The following is a 23,301-nucleotide window of genomic DNA, read 5'->3' as shown; positions in this document are numbered from 1 at the left end:
AGGGAACTGGAGACCCTGAAGGAAACCCACGCTGTCTAAGAGAGAACGTACAGGCAGTGCCAGATTCAAACCTGGGTCACTGGTACTGCAATGGTATTGTGCTAACTACTTTGCTAAATGTACATGTATTTTGACAGAAACTAATTTTGACTCTTATATATTGAAGGTACACAAATATTTATGCAATGTATTATAGTGTATCTGTTTTTTCCCTCAAATTTGATAAGGTCCCTCATGGTAGGCTGATCCAGTGGGTATAGATGGATGGGATCCATGGTGAATTGATATTTTTGAATCAGAATTGACTAGCCCATAGGATAGTGATAAATGGGTGTGATTCTGGAAGAGACCTGTGTTCCACAGGGATCAATGTTGGGACTTTTCTTAATTTGTGATAGTGGGTATATTACTAAGTTTGTAGATGACACTAAGATTGGTGGAGTTGTGGACTGCGTAGAGGGCTATCAAAGAATACAACAGGATCTAGATCAGTTACATTTATGGGCAGAAAAATAGCAGATAGAGTTTAATCTGGTCAAGTGTGAGGTGTTGTACGTTCAGAAGTCAAATACAAGAAGAATGTATACAATTAATGGCAGAACTCTAAAAAGCAATGATGTGCAGAGGAATCTGGGGGTTCAGGTCCATGGATAATTGAAAATGGCTATGCAAGTAGATAGGGTGGTAAAAATGGCATATGGTATGCTTGTCTTCATTGGCCAGGGTTAGTGAATGAAAATAAAGGAAGTCATGGTGCAGCTATATATTCTGGTCACCTCATTACAGGAAGAATGTGGAGACTTTGCAAAGGGTACAGAAGCCACTTACTTGGATGTTGCTTGGATGAGAGAGCAGGAGGTAAAAAGAGAAGTTAGCGAAACTTGGATTGATTTCTCTCGAGCATTGGAAGCCATGGGATGACCTGATAGAAGTTCATAAAATTAGGAGGTATTGATAAGCTAGACAATCAGAATCTTTTGCCCAGGGTAAAAATGTCATGTATCAGAGGACATGCATTTAAGGTGAGGGGGGTGAAAATTTAAAGGGGTTGTGCAGAGCAAGTTTTTTCTTAAACAGAGGGTGGTAGGTGCCTGGAACAGGCTGTCAAGAGTTGTGGTGGAAGCAGATACAATAATAGCATTTAAGAGTACAATAGTAGAGGCTTTTAGATGAACATGTTAAAATGCAGTGACTAGGGGATATTCAGCAGAATTGTAGTTTAAATTGAGCTTCGCGTTTGGCACAGACACACAATTAGAATCACGGTAGCTCTTCTCAAATACGATGACTTCCTAATGACATATGTTCTCACTGGTGCATTGTGTATAAGTGAGAACAAAAGAAAAATCGTATTAAAATCTCTCAAAAAAAACTCACAAATACACTTAATGTCATCATTTAAAACACACAAGTGCATTTGTAACAAAGGCCATGGGATAGCATTCAAAACAAAGAATTCTGAACTCACTAACCAATTCTAAACAAATTAACATGAGTGATTCCTTTCTCAATTCAGCAATTAATTCTTCAGATGGATTCTGAGCAACCCAAGTATTAATTTTAATATATTTCAAATAACAAAAGTAACACTTAGTTTTCAAACTAATGAAAATACCCACAAATCTGTATCCCAAAATGAGTGATGAAGCATTTATAATCTCTCATTAAGCTATGCAAGATGAAATGTCTACAAATTCAAATCATCATGGATTTATAAACAAATAATAACTATACAGTATACAAACAATGCAACATTTTGAAATGCAGCACGAATAACAGAACATCTTAAAAAAAACTTCATGTAACATACTTCAGAAAGACTATGATCTTTTTCCTTTTGTCGATTTCTTCGCATCACCTCCAATAATATAGGTGCTCCCTTCAAGCCATCTCCTTCATGGATTCCAAGCTCCCTTGCCAAATTATCTCTTCCATCAAGCCCAGTGAACTACATACAAACCAAAGTAAATATTGAAAATGTGAAGTTATTTATTTTAAATGACCTCAAAAAGGTTGCCAATGTGAAAGTTCTATTATAAAATTCTCTAGCTATATATTCTTGTTTCTTCTACTTAATAAAAGCATCATATCTCTGTTGTACAGCAAACATATTGTGTAATGGAGCTTATCATGCCAACTTGTGGTTATGGAAAATCAAAGAGGACATCAACTCATGTTTAATAATAAACTAACACTCGAAGTTGACACCCAGAGCTAGTTTCCTTTCACTTGTGGCCTTTCATATTTTCTTGTTGATATTTTTATATTGCTTTAATTGGACAAACGAACGCTATGCTTGAACATAAACAGATCACACCATGACACTTATAAGGCACCTTTCACATATATATATATTGAAATGATTCAGAATTGGCACTGAGAGATTGATGCCAGATGAAAGGCAGAGATGTTAAGGTGATCAAAACAATTGTGCTCAAGAGGTTTTAAAGAGAGAAGAAATGGAACCTTATATGAACGAATGAGTTTATTGTCAAATACAGAAGTACATAGATGAAATGAAAGTCCTATTTACTGCAGCTTCAAAGCTATGTAAAGCACATTAGCACACCAAAAAGAAACAAAAAGGCAATAAATATAAAAAGGATGAAAAAATAAAATATAAAATGAATATTCACAGTTTACGTTTGGGTGATATGGGAGATTCATATTCCTTAAATTTGTTAGAAAGAAACTGTTCTTGGACCTAGAGGTGCTCAATTTCAGGCTTCATACCTTCTGTCTGAAGGGAGCAGTGAGAAGAGAAGCAGGGTAAAGAGCGTGCAAAACGTGTTGGAAGAGGAAAAAGGATGGAGGGATGGAGAACACAGAGGTAGTGATTGCAACAAAAGGGTGAGACAATAGACACAAAAAAATTAAAAACCATAATTATTAAATTAATATGGAGAAGAGTAGCTATCATAGGTCAGAGGGGTAAAGCATATTAACAAAAAGGAATGAGTCTGAAAGAGAACCACGGTCATTAGATGGTAAAGCACTAATGACAGTGACACTTCCAGATAATAAAGCCATCAAGGAAATATAAATGATAAAGGAACTGAGGCAGGGTGCTGGGTGGTTTAAAAAAAGTGCTAGAGGAACACAGTGGCTTGGGCAGCATCAGTAGATTTCAGATTTATTATCGGAGTACATATATACATGACATCACACACAACAAATAAAAAATTATTTTTTCTTGCATTTACAGGTAGTGCCAAAAAAACTACATAATGTACACATATAATCAAATAAAGAAATGTAAACAATTGACTGCAATACAGAAAGGAAAAAAAAACAAACAAATAAATTGCAAAAGTAAGAGTTCTTAAATTAGTCCCTGACTGAGTTTGTTGTTGAGGAGTCTGATGGTGGAGGGGTAGCAGCTGTTCCTGAACCTAGTGGTGTGAGTCTTGTAGCACTTATGCCTCATTCCTGATGGTAGCAATGAGAACAGAGCATGTGCTGGGTGGTGTGGATCCTTGATGATTGCTGCTGCTCTCCCCATAGATGTTCTTGATGGTGGGGATGTTTTTGCCTGTGATGTCCTGGACTGGATCCACTACCTTTTGCAGGACTTCACACTCTGGGGTATTGGGTCCCCATACCAGACCATGATGCAGCTGGTCAGAACACTTTCCACCACACACCTGTAGAAATTTTCTAGGGTTTCTGATGTCGTACAAAACCTCTGCAAACTCCTGAGGAAATAGAGGCGTTGATATAGGGAGAAATGGATCCTGAAACTTCAACAATTTCCATTTTCCCCCACTCATGCTGTTCGACCTGCTGAGTTCCTTCAGTAGCTTTTTTTTGCCTCATATCCCAGCATCAGCAGCCTCTTGTTTTTTGCTGTGAGGAAGTGCTGCTGCCTTGCAGCTTCAGCACTCCTGGCCTATGAGGAGTCTACATGTTCTTCTTGTACTCACATAACAAAGACATGCTGGTAGGTTAATTGGCCACTGTTAATCAAACTTTGCATAGTTGGGTGATAAGATCAAAGACAAGTTTGCAGGTATGTGTGAGAATTTAGGATACAGGGGAAATAAGTGAGAGAAAGTGATTAATCAGATTGCCTTCGAGGACTGGTTTAGACTCCCAATGTTGTAAGGGAATATCAAAGTATGAAATGTATGACAATGCTTGATTTTCCTAAATACTAATATATTTACATACCAATTAGATATTTATAAAGGGTTATTGAAAAGCCAAAGAGAAGAAATATGCTGAAATTAACTTACAGTGTTCATTTCTGGTTGGAATACTGCCAAAGTAAAATCAAGGTTAAAAAACTGGAGAAATTCCGCAACAAGACCCGCCACCAAGCGCCCTGTGAAGGAAGGTCAAATTTCAAATTCAACATTAATTTTACTGGTTTGTTTTAAGTAGTTTCTTCATTAGTTTTCTTTATTTTCATTGGAACATAATAAAAGCAACACTTACCATCCTCCGTGTTCAAAAACCTTTTCAAGCTCTCATTAACCAACGGTGTTTTGTTCTGCAAAATAAATTAAAATTGGTTGTTAGCATTCTAGTTTATAACTCATTACACCCTCCTGATTTTTTTTTTGCCGGATTTATATTTTTAACCTTTCCATTCTTAAGTTTATTTCCATTAATTTGGGTTTATGTTTCCTTTACAAGTTCTCTCGTCAAGTAAATATTTATTTCACAAATTTTATTCCCATGTTTGTTTCAATGTTCACTAGGAAGAGGGACATCGGTCTATGTAGAATAGCCATACGTGCTGGAACATGTCAAGGTTAAGGAGGAGGAGGTGCTGGATCTTCTCAAAAATATTCAGATAGATAGGATATACCCCATATTATTACTAGAAAGGGAACAGATTGCTGGAGTGTTGGCAGTGATATTTATGTCCTCCCTGGCCACAGGAGGGGTACCAGAGGATTGGAGAATGCCAAAGGTAGTCACCTTCTTTAAGAAAGGTAAGAAGGATATTCCTGGGTAATTGAAGAATATTGAGTCTTATGTCAGAAGTGGGTAAACTATTCGAGAAGATTCTTAGGGGTGAGATTTATGAGCATTTAGAGAAGGATAATTTTCTCAGGAACAGTCAGCATGGCTATGTGAGAGATTGGTTGTGCCTCACAAGCCCTATTCAAATTTTTTAGGAAGGTGAAAAATGAAATTGAAGCAAGTGTGGCAGTGGATGTGGTGTAAATGGATTTTAGTAAGATGTTTGACAAGGTTCCCCTGGTAGGGTCATTCAGAAAGTCATGAAGTATGGGACCCTAGGAACCTTGGCTGCTTGAATTCAGAATCGACTTGTCTGCAGAAAGCAGAGGGTAGTAGTAAATCGAAAGTATTCTGCCTGGAGGTCGGTGACTAGTAGCATTCCGGATCTGTTCTGGGCTGGGACCAATGCTCTTTTTAATTTTTATAAATGACTTGATGAAGAAATAGATGGGTGGGTAAGTAAGTTTTGTAGATGATACAAGGGTTGCAACCGCTGCAATCGTGTCTGCCTGTCCCGCATCGGACTTGTCAGCCACAAACGAGCCTGCAGCTGACGTGGACTTTTTACCCCCTCCATAAATCTTCGTCCGCGAAGCCAAGCCAAAGAAAAAGAACAAGGGTTGGAAGTGTTGTGGATAGTGTAGAAAGTTGTCATAGGCTACAACAGGATTTAGACAGGACCCAAAGTAGGGTAGAGGAGTTGCAGACAGAGTTCAATCCAGATAAGTATGAAGTGATGCATTTTGAGAGGTCAAACTTTAAGGCAGAGTACATGGTTAATGGCAGGATTCTTAACAATTTGGAGGAACAGAGAAATCCAGGTCTGGAGATCCCTCAAGTTTGCCATGCAAGTTGATAAGGTAGTTGCAAAGACATATGATGTGTTGGTCTTCATTAGTCTGGGGATTGAATTCAAGAGCTGAAAGGTAATGTTGTAGCTCTATAAAACTCTGGTTAGACCACATTTGGAGTATTGCATTCAATTCTGGTTGCCTCATTACAAGAAGAATGTGGATGCTTTGGAGAGGGTGCAGAGAGTTATCAAGATGTTGCCTGGATTTGATAACAGGTCATATGAAGCAAGGTTGACAGAGCAAGGGCTTTTTCTCTCTGTAAATGTCTTAATGGAAATATATAAGATTATGAGGACTTAGGTGGACAGTCAGAGCCTTTTTTCTGAGATGATTTTAGCAAAACCAGAGGACATCTGTTTGAGGTGAGTGGAGGAAATTTTAAGGGGAGATGTCAGATGTGTTTTTTTAATATAAAGATTGCATTCCTGGGGTGGTGGTGGAGGTTGGAGCAATTTAAGACTTTAATAGATATATGGATGCAAGAAAAATAGTGCTTTATGGGTGTGAGGGTGGGATGGGAAGGCTTAGATTGTTGTGGTGTAGTTTTACACAAGTCAGCACAACATTGTGCACTAAAGGTCTGTGCTGTGTTGCAATGTTCCAATTTCTATGCTTAAAACTATGCAAAACTGTCCAATAGCTGAGTCACCTAAAGCTGCAGATGTATGTGGTAGAGATGTTAAAAGGGCAAGTATACATTCATCAAGTTTTATTTATATAAGATAATGTAAAGAAGTGCAGATAATTCCATGGAAATTTGATGGTGAAATTAAAGTATTTATAATTTATCATTGAAATTGGCTAATCTTTTGACTTGGTGGGAGGATTACATTAGGCTACACCTATTACTTTCAGATCTATAACATTGAATACATGCTGCATTTACATCACCCTCTTACAAATTTAAAAATGCACAACTGCCTTCCACCACCAGCAAAGCAGATCAAATGGATAGTTTGCTGAGCTGCTATAGGATGCTGTTGTTTCTGAAAGCATACACTCTCATCCTTCATCATAAAATATGCTGCTCTTTATGTGGATACAATTGTCAATGCATCAAGAACAGCACAGGAACTAATGCCACGGAGTAATTCCAGTTACAGTTGAGCTTTTCTTGTGATTAGTCCCCATATTCACTATGTAGAAAAGAGATGGTTGAAAGAGGTGTTGAGACTTATGAAGGGATTTTTTTTTAGTGTAGATATAAAAAAGTTATTTCCACACAGGAAAGACCAAATCTGTGGACAAATTCACATTCATCACCAATAATTCATGACAATTCAATAATTTCTTAACACAAGAGATGAATTTTTGGCATTCTCTGTCCAAGAGACAGGAGGAGCCTCAGTCCTCGAGTTGATTTAAGAGTAAGATCAATAGATCTCTAGATACAAGGTATGAAGAGAAATGAGGAAAGTGTTGGAAAATGGTGCTGAGGTAGAACATAGAACAATACAGCACAATACAGGCCCTTTGGCCCTCAATGTTGTGCCGACCCATAGATTCCTTAAAAAAGTACTAAACCCTCCCTACTCCATAACCCTCTATTTTTCTTTCATCCATGTGTCTGTCTAAGAGCCTCTTAAATGCCCCCACCACCATCCCCAGCAAGGCATTCCAGGCACCCACAACTCTGTGTAAAAATAACTTCCCCCTGATGTCACCCCTAAACATCCCTCCCTTAACTTTGTATGCATGTCCTCTGGTGTTTGCTGATCCTGCCGCAGGAAACAGGTGCTGGCTCTCCACCCTATCTATTCCTCTCATAATCTTGTAGACCTCTATCAAGTCTCCTCTCATCCTTCTACGCTCCAAAGAGTAAAGTCCCAGCTCTGCTAACCTTTCCTCATAAGGTTTGTTTCCCAATCCAGGCAACATCCTGGTAAATCTCCTCTGCACCCTCTCCATAGCTTCCACATCAGCTACGATTTTGATGAGTTATAGAGCACGCTCAAAATGTCAAATTATTATTTTGACAAAGGGCTCAGACCCGAAACTAGTTATCCTTTGCTTTCCTTTAGATGCAGCACATTTGTATATTGCAAATCATCTCTTCCTACTGCTTTCTTATTATTTTTGTTCTTCCAGTACTTCCTTTGTCATTATTCCCAAAGTGAATTGCTTTACAAGTGGTAACCATGGCTTCACTAAACAAGGTGCTAAGCTGCAGAATTCCCTCCAAGAGCTTCTTCACTTTTATTTTCACCTTTAAAACTCTTTAAAAAATGTTTGATCAAGTTTTGATCACCAGCAGCTCATTTTGTGTATTCTGCCAAGTACAGGAATTGATGTGGGAAGGGATGAATAAAATAAACATTAGCATGCATCTGTTGACCCAAATGACTCATTTGTCTCTTTGGCTTGGCTTCGCGGACGAAGATTTATGGAGGGGGTAAATGTCCACGTCAGCTGCAGGCTCTTTTGTGGCTGACAAGTCCAATGCGGGACAGGCAGACACGGTTGCAGCGGTTGCAGGGGAAAATTGGTTGGTTGGGGTTGGGTGTTGGGTTTTTCCTCCTTTGTCTTTTGTCAGTGAGGTGGGCTCTGCGGTCTTCTTCAAAGGAGGTTGCTGCCCGCCGAACTGTGAGGCGCCAAGATGCACGGTTTGAGGCGATATCAGCCCACTGGCGGTGGTCAATGTGGCAGGCACCAAGAGATTTCTTTAGGCAGTCCTTGTACCTCTTCTTTGGTGCACCTCTGTCACGGTGGCCAGTGGAGAGCTCGCCATATAACACGATCTTGGGAAGGCGATGGTCCTCCATTCTGGAGACGTGACCCACCCAGCACAGCTGGATCTTCAGCAGCGTGGACTCGATGCTGTCGGCCTCTGCCATCTCGAGTACTTCGACGTTAGGGATGAAGGCGCTCCAATGAATGTTGAGGATGGAGCGGAGACAACGCTGGTGGAAGCGTTCTAGGAGCCGTAGGTGATGCCGGTATTTGTAGGCTCACATTAAATGTAAATATAACCAGTAAACACAGTAAGGAGTTAAAATAGACTTACTTACTTCAATTCTATCCTGTTCTTCAAGTGCTAGGAATACAGCAGCTCGTAATTCAGCCTGAAATAGAAAATACTCCATTTGATATAATTCAGCTGTGCTGTGTTGACTTTCTACATTTTATGAAATTGAGAAAAACAACACCACCTGATAGCATTTTTATGGTCAAAATAAAGAGGCTACAACTATAAAAAAGCAACTGTTTGACATATGTTAAATCTATCCAATAAAATAAAGAAAATATTGTGTGTAAATGCTCAAGTTATGTTATCTGACATTAATCAGAGACTTGTTGCTGATGGTGTGGAAAAAGCGAAAGACAATCAACCACCAGTAAATTCCAATAATTTACCCCCACAGAGACATAATTAGCAGAAAACTCTGACTTTTACCACTGCCTCAAAATCGTGTATTTTGTTAGGAATTACTTTTTTTAATATAAATGCAATTTGTAAGTATTAGATTTCAGATTTTTATTGTCAGAGTACATCACATACAACTCTCAGATTCATTTTTTCTGTGGGTGTGGTAGAATTACCACTAATTGGTAGTGCAAAAAATAAACTGTACACAGCGTAAATATGTAAAAAAATAAAATAACTGAAAAAAGATAACAAATGTAAATAAACTGACTGCAATAAAGAAAAGCAAAAAAGTGCACAAGAGTTCTTAAATGAGTCTCTGATGGAGTTTGTTATTGAGGAGTCTGATGGTGGAGGGGCAGCAGCTGTTCCTGAATCTGGCGGTGCAAGTCTTGTGGCACCTATACTGATGATCTTTCCTGATGGCAACACTTTAAAAAAGTAGTTGTGCATGAAAACAAAAGCAGCTCTGAAGGGGGTGTGGCAAGATGGCGTAGAGTCTAGACGTGTAATCTTGACCTCCCTGGCCAGATTTTTAAGTACCCGTTTTTTAACTCTTTGTTTTCAAGTTTAAACTTTTTAAATTTTAGCTTAAAGTATTGAGGAACTATTATGGCTATTAATGGTAAAAAGATTAAACCTCAAGTGCAGAAGAAGTTACATTTTCGAAGTGTTGAAGATTTGGGGCCTAAACGACTTGTTACAGCTTCAGGTTTAATTTCTTCAGTGTCTAAACCACAAAGACTCCCTGTGGGAGCCAAAAAAAAAAATGTCTACTGCTCACCAAGTGAAGGATGGCGCTGGAATTACCCGTTCTCTGGAGGAAGGTGCGTGTTCCCAGGAAGTAGATCCCGATTCTGGAAGCCTTTCGATTTTAACGGAGGGAGCACGCAGGAAGATGACTCCATTGTTTGAAATGCATCAGGAAGCATTTCAACATTATCCTTCTTATAAGTTTAGGTGGTGGATCTTACCTTAATATTAGGAGCTGCCGTCTGAAGACATGGGGGTAGGTTTAGTGTTATTTCTTCTTTTTTCTCTGATCGCTCTCTGGTCAGATGGGGGGCTTTGTGGGTGGGGGGTGGGTTTTGTTTTTCTTTCAGGGGTTTTTATGTTTCATTTTCTTTCATTTTTTCTTGATTTTTTTTTAGAACTACAGATATGGCTGACACGTCGTCATTTCCGGTCCTTCCTTATATCTTAATTCTTCTTCTGGGCGCATGGGTCCCTGCTTTGGTTAACCCTTTATATACTGGAGGGTTGACCTAAGTAATGGATCAAAACATTAATTTTGTCTCTTGGAATGCTAATGGTTTAAACCACCTGTTTAAAAGGAGGAAGGTCTTTAAAGTATTCCAGAGACTGAAAGCACAGATTATTTTTTTACAGGAGACTCATGTGAGGAAGGAGGATAATCTGCGTTTTTTTAAATCTTGGAAAGGCCCACAATTTCATGCCAACTCATGCTCTAAGACTCGAGGTGTATCTATTTTTATTGATCCCTCTATTACATTTGTTCAACATAACATCACTGTAGACCCTAACGGCAGATTTTTATTGGTTACTGGGTTATTATTCAATATTAAGGTTGTCATGGTTAACGTTTATGCCCCGAATGTAGATCACCCTGAGTTTTTTAGATCTTTGTTTACTATTTTACCCAATCTAAATGAATATCATTTAATAATGGGTGGGGATTTTAACTGAATCCCCTGCTAGATAGGTCGAAACCTTCACAGTTCCTACCGAATAAATCGGCTACATATATTAACTCTTTCCTTAATAACTCCGGAGCTGTTGATATTTGGAGATTTCTTCACCTGACAGATAAAGAGTTTTCCTTTTTTTCTCATACTCATACTCGAGAATTGATCACTTTTTTATTGATTCACGTTTTATTTACTGCTTGTAAGTATGACATTATAGCCATTTCGGATCACTCTCCATTACAACTCTCTCTTAAATTCAAAGACTCTGTTTCTACTATTAAGCACTGGCGTTTTGATGTTACATTATTGCAAGATTTAGACTTTGTTAAATTTATGAAAGAACAAATTAACTTTTTTTTCAACAAATTACACTATGGAAATTTCTTATGGAATATTGTGGGATACATTCAAGGCTTATATTCGTGGTCAAATTAATTCGTGGTCAAATTATTTCTTACTCAGTAGCTTTGAAGAAATGCATCAAAAACAAGATTCATCTATTGGTTGAGAAGATTAAAGACATTGACAAGAAATATGTGACTGATCCTACTGAAGAACTTTACAAACAAAGAATTGAACTGCAGATGGAATATAATTTGTTACTTACATCTTCGATTGAAAACCAGTTAATTAGATCTAAATCTGATTTTTATGAGCATAGTGAGAAATCGGGTAAACTGTTGGCTAATCAACTGAAGAATATTTCAGTTAGACGCCAAATTGTGGAGATTCGCAAACAGAATGGAGAACTGACTGTTAACAAGGAAGAGATAAATCAATCTTTCCAAAATTTTTATACATCCTTATATAGTTCAGAATCCCCTCAAGACCTTAGTAATATGTTTAATTTTTTAGAACATTTGAAACTCCCAAAAGTATTACCTCAAGATAACTTAGAATTAAGTAAACCCATTACAGATTCTGAGATCAATAATACTATTTCCTCACTGAACTCGGGGAAAGCACCAGGTCCCGATGGATATTCTGTGGAATTTTATAAAGCTTTTTCTTCTACTCTCTCTCCCTGGCTTATTAAGATGTTTGTTGAATATATCACATTGGGTAAACTACCACAATCATTTTACAGAGCTACGATTTCTCTAATCTTGAAAAAATATAAAGACCCAACCGAATGTTCTTCTTATAGACCAATTTCTTTGTTGAATGTTGATTCTAAGATCTTCTCTAAAATTCTAGCGACAAGGATAGAGAAGATATTACCATATATTATCTCTGAAGATCAGACTGGATTCATTAAAAATCATTATTCCTCCTTTAATATTAGAAGATTGATGAATATTATTTACACCCCTTCACATAAGTCCTCAGAATGTGTTATTTCATTAGATGCTGAGAAGGCCTTCGATAGAGTAGAATGGCCTTATTTATTTACAGTTCTTGAAAAATTTAATTTTAGTCCAATATTTATATCTTGGATTAAACTTCTTTATAATTCCCCAGTTGCCTCGGTTTTTACTAATACCCAAAGATCGCCATATTTTCAATTATTTCGGGGCACCAGGCAAGGGTGCCCCCTTAGCCCTTTATTATTTAACTTAGCTTTAGAACCTTTGGCAATTGCTATCAGAGAAGCACCCAATATTACTGGTATTATTCGTTGCAGGGATATTCATAAAGTATCACTATATGCAGATGATTTATTGCTATATATTTCCAATCCTGAAAATTCTATTCCTGCAGTTGTATCTTTATTAGCCCAATTTAGTAATTTTTCGGGATATAAACTGGACTTAAATAAAAGTGAATTATTCCCTTTTAATGGATGGGTTTCTATTTATGTTAGTTTGCCTTTTAAAATAGCTAGAGACTATTTTATATATTTAGGGATTAAGATTACTAAAAAACATAAAGAATTGTTTAGGACTAATTTTTTTCCCTCTATTGGACCTGATCGGTAGTTTACTTACCAATTGGTCACCATTATCCCTATCCATGATAGGCCGAATTAATGCTATTAAGATGATGATCTTACCTAAATTTTTATATATATTCCAAGCTATACCTATTTTTGTTCCTAAATCTTTTTTTGATAAGGTCGATTCTAAATTGTCTTCATATATCTGGCAAAACAAGAATCCTAGATTGGGAAAAAAATATTTACAGAAATCTAAACTGGAGGGAGGATTGGCATTACCCAACTTTAGAATTTATTATTGGGCAATTAATATTAGTTACTTAAGGTATTGGTTGAATTATTCAGAATTATCTCTAAATCCCCATTGGGTAAATTTAGAAATTAAACTGGTACAAAATTTCTCAATTAGTTCTATTTTGGGAGCTGCTCTCCCTTTTACTCTTACTAAACTATATAAACTAATTGATAATCCAATGGCTAAACATACACTACGTATATGGTTTCAATTCCGGAGATTTTTTGGCCTAAGTCATTTTATCTTGGAAACCCCTATTGTACTAAATTTCTTTTTTCATCCCTCTCTAATTGATCAAGCTTATTTACTCTGGAAAGTTAAAGGTATAACATGCTTTTCGGATTTATTCTTGGATAACTCTTTCATGTCATTTGAACAATTATCCATGAAATATGATTTACCTAGATCTCATTTCTTTCAATATTTGCAGATTAGGAGTTTCTTAGTTTCGACTTTACCCTCTTTTCCCAATCGGGAGACTACGACTGTTTTAGAGGATATACTATATTCAAAATTCCCTCCAAAAGGTGTGATATCTAAATTATATAATATAATTACAAAAATTAATTCTGGGACTTTTGGAAAGTTTAAAAATGATTGGGAAAGAGAACTCAACCTTCATATTTCCAATGAAAATTGGAATAAAATTCTGCGACTCGTAAACTTCTCTTCTTTATGTGCAAAACATTCACTGATACAGTTTAAAGTTGTTCATAGAGCTCATATGTCTAAAGATAAACTCCATCGCTTTTATTTTCATATCGATCCTATATGTGATAAATGTCAATTGGAAATAGCTTCCCTTACACATATGTTTTGGTCCTGTCCCTCTTTACAGAATTATTGGAAGGAAATTTTTTCCATTATATCAACCGTTTTGAATATTGATTTACAACCACATCCCATTACTGCAATTTTTGGATTACCTATGATAGATTTGACTTATTTATCTCTTCCTGCAGATTGTATGATTGCTTTTCTTACACTAATGGCTAGAAGATCTATACTAGTGAATTGGAAAGAGGTTAATCCTCCCACTGTTTTCCAATGGTTTACCCAAACTATACTATGCTTAAATTTAGAGAAAATTAGAAACTCTATCTATGAATCCCCTTCTAAGTTTGAGTTAACCTGGCGACCATTTATTCAATATTTTCATTTGTGGTGAGTTGATCTGGCTCTGTTTTCTTTTTATGATTATGTATGATAATTGGGCTGTTAGATGAGATTGGAGTGATCAGCGTGGTTTAGCTATATTGGTAGGTTTTTTTTTTAAAGTTTTTAATTCAGATTTGTTTTTTCTTCCTTTTTGGGGTTTTTTTTTCTCTCTTTTTTTATATATTTTTATTAATTATATCATTTTTTTTAGAGATAGTTCATACTCTAAACTGATCTAAAAAATTTTGTTATGATATATTTTTATTCTGCAATATTATTGTTTAATATCTCTGTATTAATTCGTTATTTACTATGTATTTTTCATATCTCTTTGAACTGTATGTGTTTATAAATTATAATAATAATAAAAAGATTGGAAAAGAAAGGAAGCATTTCAACCTAAAGATATTGATTTCCTCCGTGATTTTGCGAAAAAATGAGCTGCGGGGAGAGAACAGCGGCGACCCCCTGAGAAAGTCGGGGTGCCGTCGCTGGGAGTCCAGACCCGCAGTAAAACTTTTAAAATGCCTTTTGTTGAGTTGCAGCAGGAGCTGCAGTTACCTGGTTCTGCCACTACGTCAGAGAAAGCAGGGCTAAGCTTTTCTGAGTTACAATGTAATCAATTAAATGCAGTTAAATGCCTTTAATGAATGAGATGGTTCAAATGATAAGTTCAGAAATGAATACAGTTAAAGCACTTGTGGATGCATCTTATGAAGAATTTAAAAAATTTCAGTCTGCTTTTTTGGACTGTAAACAGCAAGTGGTTTCTAACACAGAAAAAGTGTTGAAGTTGATCTTGTACATCAGATAATCCTTGATCACACATCTCAAGTCTTTCAATAGTTTTGACTTTAAAAGCTCCATAATCAGCCATCTGTTGAGTATTGACATCCACCAATGCATTAATCTTAGAAGTAAGATTATTCATAGAATCACCTAAATGCATAATTGAAGAAAATATCTTATGTTCAAGACTCTTGAAAAGTATATCAACATCAGTAGATCCAGACATGGTGGGATCCTGCTGTTCTTGTGGAATCAGAGGACCTTCTTTCCCTTCTTTTAATTTAGTAGCTTTTCTTGCAGTTTGACTCCGTGTAAGAGCCCCTGCCACAGACCCCCCCAGAAGTATCAGGAGGCTGATGATCCAAACCTCCTTTAAAAGCTTCGTTACGTCAGTATCTGGAAGAGCTATTGTAACTGGTGGTGTAGCAGTCAAATAACAACTCTTTAACTCTCCAACTGGTGGCGCCCCAGCAAATTCAGCAGTCAAAGTCTCAGTAACAGCACTCACAGTAGACGTTGTTTGAAATACTGGCATCCGGCCAGCCCTTTGTTCTAAAGGCTGCTGAAAACGACCTTCAGAAAGACTTACGGATTCAGAGCGGAATTCCAATGCCAAATTCTTCGCTTCTTTTCCTGGATCCATTTCACGCTGAGTCGTGGCTTTTTGTAAACAAGCAGGCGCAGATAATTTCAGAAAATATAATTTTTTAACAATCTGTTGATGTTTCCTTTTACTTTTTTTTAACAAATGTACCATTAGGTATTAATTCAACACCTCATACTATTTATAAACTTTTTAAAAAAGTTTTAACGGGCACTTAAAGACAAAACAATAAGTTAGAGTCAGGAGAGGACTGGAAGGCACGTCTGTTCCTTACGCCATCGTTGGTTTGCCAGAAGGTATAGAAGGACAAGATCCTCTTCGTTTTTTTAAAGACTGGATCCCACAAGTATTAGGGCAAGAATTTTTTTCTGGAGGCTTGGTACTGGAAAGAGCTCATTAGGTTTAAGAAGAACAGCTTTACCTGGTCAACCACCGAGACCGATAATAATTCGATGTTTGAATTATCTGGACAGAGAAGCAATATTTCGACTAGCAGTGCAAAATGCGAGACAATGACAAACTCCGTTATTGATTCAGAATAGCAGAGTTTTTTTTTTATCCTGACTTGAGTCAAGAGGTCATTCAACGTTGTTGTTGATTTAATCCAGTTAAAGAAGCTTTGTGGCGTAAAGGTTATAAGTCTACTTTTCGCTACCCGGCAGTGTTGAAGGTGTTTTATGGAGACCATCAATTTCGGTTTTTTGAGAATGATCATGAAGCAATGATTTTTGCTGATTCATTGACAGACATAAGAGGACGAAGACGTAGTCCACCACTGTCTCCTAAAAAAAAAATCTGTTTGTTCTGGAAACGGAAGAAATGGCAGAAATAGGATAAACGGGAATGGAAAGAGTCCAACTTTTTCTGAAATGGGATAGAAACATAGAAGATAGGAGCAGGAGTAGGTCATTCGACCCTTCGAGCCTGCTCCGCCATTCAACGAGATCATGGCTGATCTTAAAGTTCAGTACCCCGTCCCCACCTTCTCTCCGTAACCTTTAATACCCTTATACTGAAGAAATAGATCTAATTCCCTCTTAAATATATTTATTGAACCTGCCTCTACTGCCCTCTGTGGCAATGAATTCCACAGATTCACTACCCTCTGGGTCAAGAAATTCCTCCTCATCTCGGTCCTAAATGGTTTGCCTATTATCCTCAAACTATGGCCCCGGGTTCTGGATTTTCCCATCATTGGAAACATCCCATCTGCATCCATTCTGTCCAGTCCTGCCAGAATTTTATATGTCTCTATGAGATCCCCTCTCAATCTTCTAAACTCCAGGGAGTACAATCCCAATTTGCGCAATCTTTCCTCATAAGTCATTCCTGCCATTCCAGGTATCAGCCTGGTGAATCGCCTCTGCACTCCCTCCATTGCAAGAACATCCTTCCTTAGATAAGGTGACCAAAACTGCACACAATACTCCAGGTGTGGTCTCACCAAGGCCCTGTACAGCTGCAGTAAGGTATCCTTGTTCCTATACTCAAACCCTCTTGATATGAAGGCCAACATGCCATTTGCCTTTTTAACCGCCTGCTGTACCTGCATGCTCGCCTTCAGAGACTGATGTACAAGTACCCCTAGGTCTCTCTGCACTTCCCATCTCTTAATCTATTGCCATTCAAATAGTAATCTGCCCTCCGGTTTGTATTACCAAAGTGGATAACCTCACATTTATCTCCAATCTCCAAGATTGGAGTCTCTTGGATGAACAGAAGAATTTTCTTATTCTTATTTTACATTTTTTGTTATTATGATATTTTGATGTTATTAATTGTTTGGCTGGGGAGAGAGAGATTTGCTCTAAGTTCTTTACTAGTCATCAGCCACTGGTGGGTGACCCACACCCTATTTTTGTTTAGGTAGTTTTTCTTTTGGTAGTTTTTTTTTGGGGGGGGGGGGAATTTTTTAATTATTTTTTTTATTTTCAATTTAGTTAGCTTTTAATTTGTGATTTTTTTCTCCTACTGGAGAGCCTATATACGTTGATTTGAGTTTTCATATAAAGATATTATTGGTATTTAGTAATAATAGTAGATATGTCAAAGTTGAGGTTTGCTACTTTTAATGTTTGAGGTTTAAACAGTCCGATCAAGCGTAAGCGAGTCTTGGTGTATATTAAAAAAATGAAAATTGATGTTGCTTTTTTACAAGAAACACATTTGAATCTGAAGGAAAGTATGAAATTAAAGAGGGACTGGGTTGGGCATGTATATTCTTCTTCATTTAATTCTAGGGCTAAAGGCGTAGCAATTTTGATACATAAATATTTATCTTTTGAATTACAATCAATGGAGGAAAAGGCAGGATGTATTCTTAAATTGAATTGTAAGATTTTTAGTGAATTTTGGACTTTACTTAATATTTATCCCCCAAATGCAGGAAATATGAGTTAGGGGGATTACGTTTACCACATTTTCAAAATTATTATGAAGCAGCCCAACTTAAATTTATTAGTTCATTGATGGATTTGGAACAGCCTCCTAGTTGGGCCAAAATTGAGATGGCAAATATTTCTGAATTTGAAATACATCATTTTTTGTTTAGATGGAATATAAATTTGTTACAGCAATATAATGTGGCTATACTAAAACATTTAATGAAGCTATGGATTAAGAAAAATAAAATGATAGGCTCTCGGGGTGAATTATCGGCTTTGACTCTGTTATATAATAATCAACATTTCTTTTTCAATACATAATCAAAGTTTATTGCATTGGAGATTTAAAGGTGTGAAAAATTTGGGACATTGTTTTAAAGAGGGTAAATTTTTATCTTTTAATCAGATGAGGGACAGTTTTGGTATTGATAAGAACTCTTTGTTTCTCTATTACCAAATTCGATCTTTGGTAAAATGTACGTTTGGTAGAGATATGATTTTACCTGAAATGACTAAATTTGAGATTTTTCTTATGAAGGTACCAGAGAAGGGTTATATTTCATCTATGTATCAAATATTACAGGATGGTATGGATAAAAAGGGTTGGGATAGTTCTAAAAGTAAATGTGAAGTGGATACTGGTTTTATTTTTTCCGAGGGTGATCGGTTAGCTATTTGTTATGATAGTGTAACTTGATTGATAAATGCACGTTATGCAATGATTAACTATAATTTTTTACATCAATTGTACTTAACACCTGAAAAATTTAAAAAGTATGGTTTTCATGAATCAAATTTGTGTTTTAGATGTGGTAATGCTATTGGAACTTTTTTTCATGCTGTTTGGTCATGCATACATATAAAATATTTTTGGAAAAAAATTCAATTGTTTTTTGAATATCTGTATAAGATTAAAATACTTTTAGATCCGACAGTATTTTTATTGGGTAGTTTGCAACCTTTGAAAGGTTTGGGATTAGATAAGTTTCAACTTGCTTTTATATATTTAGCTTTATCTGTAGCGAAAAAATGTATTGCTAGTACGTGGAAAGATACAAATATGATTGATATTAATAGATGGCATAATGAGATGAAATATTGTTTAATATTGGAAAAAATTACGTATGTTTCACGTGATAATTATAGTTTTTTATTAATGTGGTTGTTATATTCAGAATATTTACATTTCAATTTAAACTGATTAGATCTTAATATGTACGTTTAATTTTTTAAATATTTCTTTATGGCTCTCCTTTAGGAGAGTTGGCTGAAGGGGGGAGTCTTTTCTTTTTTTTCTCTATATGTTTAGGGTTAATTGTTGTATATGTCATGTACTATTTGTTTTTTGAACAAATAAATAAAGTTTAAAAAAGAAAACAAAAGCAGCTCATAAAATAGAGCAAAAAGTTTCCAAAGGAGTTTCACATTAACACGGTATAAAAAGACACTGAACATCTCTGTGAGATATGTGAATAGATGACCAAAGACTTTGTCAAAGAGATGAATTTTAAGGAGCAAAGTAAAAGGAAAGAAGCTTTGGGAGGAAATTTTGAATAGCCTACTCCTGATTCTGTTTGCCTTCATTTTTTTAGGAGTAAATATCACTAACAATCTGTCCTGGTTCAATCATGATGACACACGAACTTCTCTACTTCCTTAGAAGACTATAGAAATTTATCATCTCTCCAATAACTCTTAACACCACAGAAAGTATTCAGTCCGGATGCAACAGAGCTTGGTATGGGAACTATTCTTCCTGAGACTGCAAGAAACTATTGTTATGAGTGCAGCTCAAGCCATAATGCAAACCCGCTACCTTGAGAAAGCAAAGCAGTTTAAAAGAACATGAAATTTCCCATCCCACCCTGGTTACACTCTTCTGTTCCCTCTCCTATTGAGCAGAAGCCATTTTAGGGCTGCTGGTCTTGTGCTGCCCCAGCTTCCAACCGCACCAGTTCGCTATGCCGGGGGTCGCATTAGTGAGTTATGCTGCTGTTTTTTACCACGCTTTGTGCCGGCCCAATCGCCGTGGTTGTGGGCTGCCACAAGCATATAATGAGAATCAATTATTGGGCATTCTCTGGTTTTGAGTGAATAGATCAAATTGGATCCAGCCAAATGATGGTACAGGATTCAGAAGGTCTAAATGGACAATCACACAATATGTTATGAAAGAATTTAGTAGTCTGGTACTTGGAAGTGAAAAGAGAATTCTAATAAATCTAGACACATGTTTGGGAGGCCACATCATGTTCAAAGACTTTGAAGAAAAAATAGTTGGTGATAGACAATACTTTTCATGGTCAAAAAAGGCTATATTTTCATTAAAGGAAATTTAGATGGGAGAGAACAGGGTGGGTGTCTCAAACACAAAGTGAGCTGAATGAGTATACATACTCAAGAATCTCAAGACTATCAAAGACAACCGATCCACTTGATCAGCATCCCACCAATTACCCTAAACATTCATTCCCTCCTTGAACAGTGGCTACTATCTGCAAACTGCATCAGACACTTGGCCAAGCTACTCTGTAATGGAATATTTGGAAGATAATTTGGTAAAATTAGAGTAGGTTACATACATACACACATTTAAAAAAAGATCTTATTTGAAATACTGAAGAATTCATATTCAGTAACATTACAAAAACTATGGAGAATGCTATGCACATTTCACAAGTAGCTGCTAAGTGAAATGATGTCATCAAATTAATCGACTGGAGACAGGTCTTCTGTGTTGAACATTTTTACAAGGCTTCTGACCTTTCTGCAAAGTGCACAGCAAGGGCACTCCTGAGAAGTTTGTTTACCTAAGACAACAGGTGGGAGCAAAAGACTAACTCCTATTGTTTGCTGGAGAAGGTGGGGGGGGGGGGGTTGCAAGTGAGAGAGTCACGTGGCCTTTCTAACAGTTGGAAGAGGAGATAAAGAGAGATAGAGACTGAACAGTCATAGCTGAAGCAAGCAGTAAGTTTGTTGGAATTGAAACAGAAAGTTCCAGAGCGGCGGAAGTGCTATCTATCTGATGTTTCTCTTGGAATAAGGGGAACAGAAAGGAACTCTGTAATAGCCTGAAAGAAAGATGTTATCATCTGGAGAACCCTGGTGGGGAAAGTTTCATCAGCAAGACATTGAGGTGACTAATGCTGGTAACCTCAGTTGTGGAAATCTTGGAACAACAAATCTCTCTCTGCAAATCTCCAAAGATCTTCCTGTGGTAAACATTTACCTTTTGAGCACTAAAGCCTGGTGAACTTTATACATGTTAAACTTGGAATAATGAGAAGTGAGATTCAACTGTGAACCAAAGAACTTTTCTTAAATTTACACACACATTACATACAAGTGTGCTTAGAATTAGAGGGGGGTTAAGGTTAGTTAATAGAGATAAGTTAAAGTTTGATTCTGTTTTCATGTTTAAAGATAATTAAAAACAACTCTTGTTTAAGTAACCATTTGTCATGGTGAATATCTATTGCTGCTGGGTTTTGGGGTCCTTTGGGCTCATAACAACTCCAACAGCACCTCTCAAACCCCCAAGAACAAGGACGAGAATAAGCACAAGCACAATAGATGCCAAGAAATCCCCAACTCCAGAAAGTTCCCTTTTAAGACATTTTTCTATCATCGCTGAGTCTAATCCTGGAACTCCATTCCTTATATCACTGAGTGAGGGAGTATCTTCAGCAGAATGACTGCAATAGTTCAAGGCAGCATATTACCATCACCTTCTCATGAACAATAAATGATGGACTTGTCAGAGATACTTGGATCTCTGAAGTGAATATTAAAAATAAAACCTGGGTGAAAATTGGAAACTAAAGAAAGGTGCGAGTTTTGGATTCTGGAGAGTGAGGCTGAAGCATTAGAAATTAGGTTGGGAAAGTACAGAAAGTGGTTGTACCAGCAGATTGGATGGCCCTGTGCTTACTGATATTCATTACTGGATGCAAGAGTGGGGGCTAACTAAAGAATATAAAACTACCTGGAGTAGAGAAATGTTCTCTGCAGGCTAGGGTGAGCAGTTTTGACAGATAACAGCAAGACTTTGTGTGATGTAACCATATCTAACAACTAATGGTGAAACCACCTTCAAGTGTGTTTCCCTTGGACATAAAAGGAGCTGAAACATTCCAGCATCAAAATGCTCATCGGTATAAGCTTGTATTACAGCTCCCATCATTATCAGTAAATGGGTTAATTTGCTCAGAAGCTTGAACAGCATTCCAGTTAAAATGATTCAGATTTTTTTCCCTCAAATATCTGAAGCTAGTGTTCCTTCCATCATTACTAGTACAAATTAACGCTTCTAAAAGCAAGATAAGCACAACTCAGTTGAATATAACCAATAGGAATACTGAAACTGCAAACAGTCAGATATACACAGGTTTGGTTCAAAAATAGGCTACCCAGACACTCCGTCCTTTTCATGTCATTTCATAAAGATTAAAAGTGCACTTTATGAAATATTAAAGCTCAAGTTATTGGAGGACTCTAAAACTAAAGCATTTGATCTGGAATAGAAGATTAACAGGTAATGGTTACATAAGACATAATAATGCTTGCCTCACAACATGAAAAACTTTTTTTTAATGCTGCCTAGCTTCTTAACTCACTTTACTATAAGAAGTTGTAGCGAAACAATGATTTTTTTTGCCACTATTCATACAATATTCAAATAGGTTTATATAGCTGAGAAGCAATAAATTCCCTGCAATGATTTACACTGGCAGATTGAGGCCAAAATCCATAGCATAATACAGGAAGTGCAGAATGTAAAACTGTAACCATAGCACCCATTTTCAAATGGCAACAAAACAAACATGCTTATTGGGCAATCGTGAACAACTCTGAATAATTAATGAAATGTCTTTTTGAAACAGCAAATCCTGCCTCACGGTTTGTTCACTTAACTGGGAACAAAACAATCAAAAACTATATTACAGCAAGAGCATTTTTGCAAATATTTGACCTTCTCAGCAGATCAGTTTGATTACACTAGAGAAGGCTGCAAAATGGCACAGCCTGCAGGAGAGTGCTGATTGGTTGACATGTAAATCTTGAAGCTGCTCTCGATGACATAGCTTATTGGAGGTTAATGTTGACAATTTTGTTTATGTTTTGTATTTGCAGCATTTATAATATCACCTAATAGCTGAATACACTTGGGAATGGCTGATCTCGGAAGTTAAGCAGGCACAGTACTTGGAGGAGAGACTGCCTAGATGTCTACACCAGGTGCTGAACGTTTCTGTGGAGGGGCTCTGGGCACAGTGGCGATTCTCTGCCTTACGGTA

At 36.9% G+C, this 23,301-nt stretch overlaps 1 protein-coding gene across 5 annotated transcripts in view; it reads right to left on the bottom strand.

Moving 5' to 3' along the window:
* cep43 (centrosomal protein 43) overlaps window positions 1-23,301 on the bottom strand; it is an 83,069-nt gene that overhangs the window by 58,873 nt on the left and 895 nt on the right. For 3 of the 5 annotated variants that reach the window (XM_069932136.1, XM_069932132.1, XM_069932134.1), the window contains exons 2-5: window positions 8,834-8,887; window positions 4,438-4,492; window positions 4,236-4,324; window positions 1,811-1,948 (exon numbers count right to left, since the gene is read on the bottom strand). In XM_069932136.1, coding sequence (XP_069788237.1) covers window positions 1,811-1,948; window positions 4,236-4,324; window positions 4,438-4,492; window positions 8,834-8,887 — 336 coding nt within the window. Of the gene's footprint in view, window positions 1-1,810; window positions 1,949-4,235; window positions 4,325-4,437; window positions 4,493-8,833; window positions 8,888-22,620; window positions 22,704-23,152; window positions 23,242-23,301 lie in introns of those variants that run through there. The other 2 variants (XM_069932133.1, XM_069932137.1) reach the window with 2 other exon arrangements.

This window comes from Narcine bancroftii, chromosome 4 (assembly GCF_036971445.1).
Source record: "Narcine bancroftii isolate sNarBan1 chromosome 4, sNarBan1.hap1, whole genome shotgun sequence".
NCBI lineage: Eukaryota > Metazoa > Chordata > Chondrichthyes > Torpediniformes > Narcinidae > Narcine > Narcine bancroftii.
Note: the sequence above shows the minus strand (reverse complement) of the source record. Positions and strands in the feature narration are given on the sequence as shown.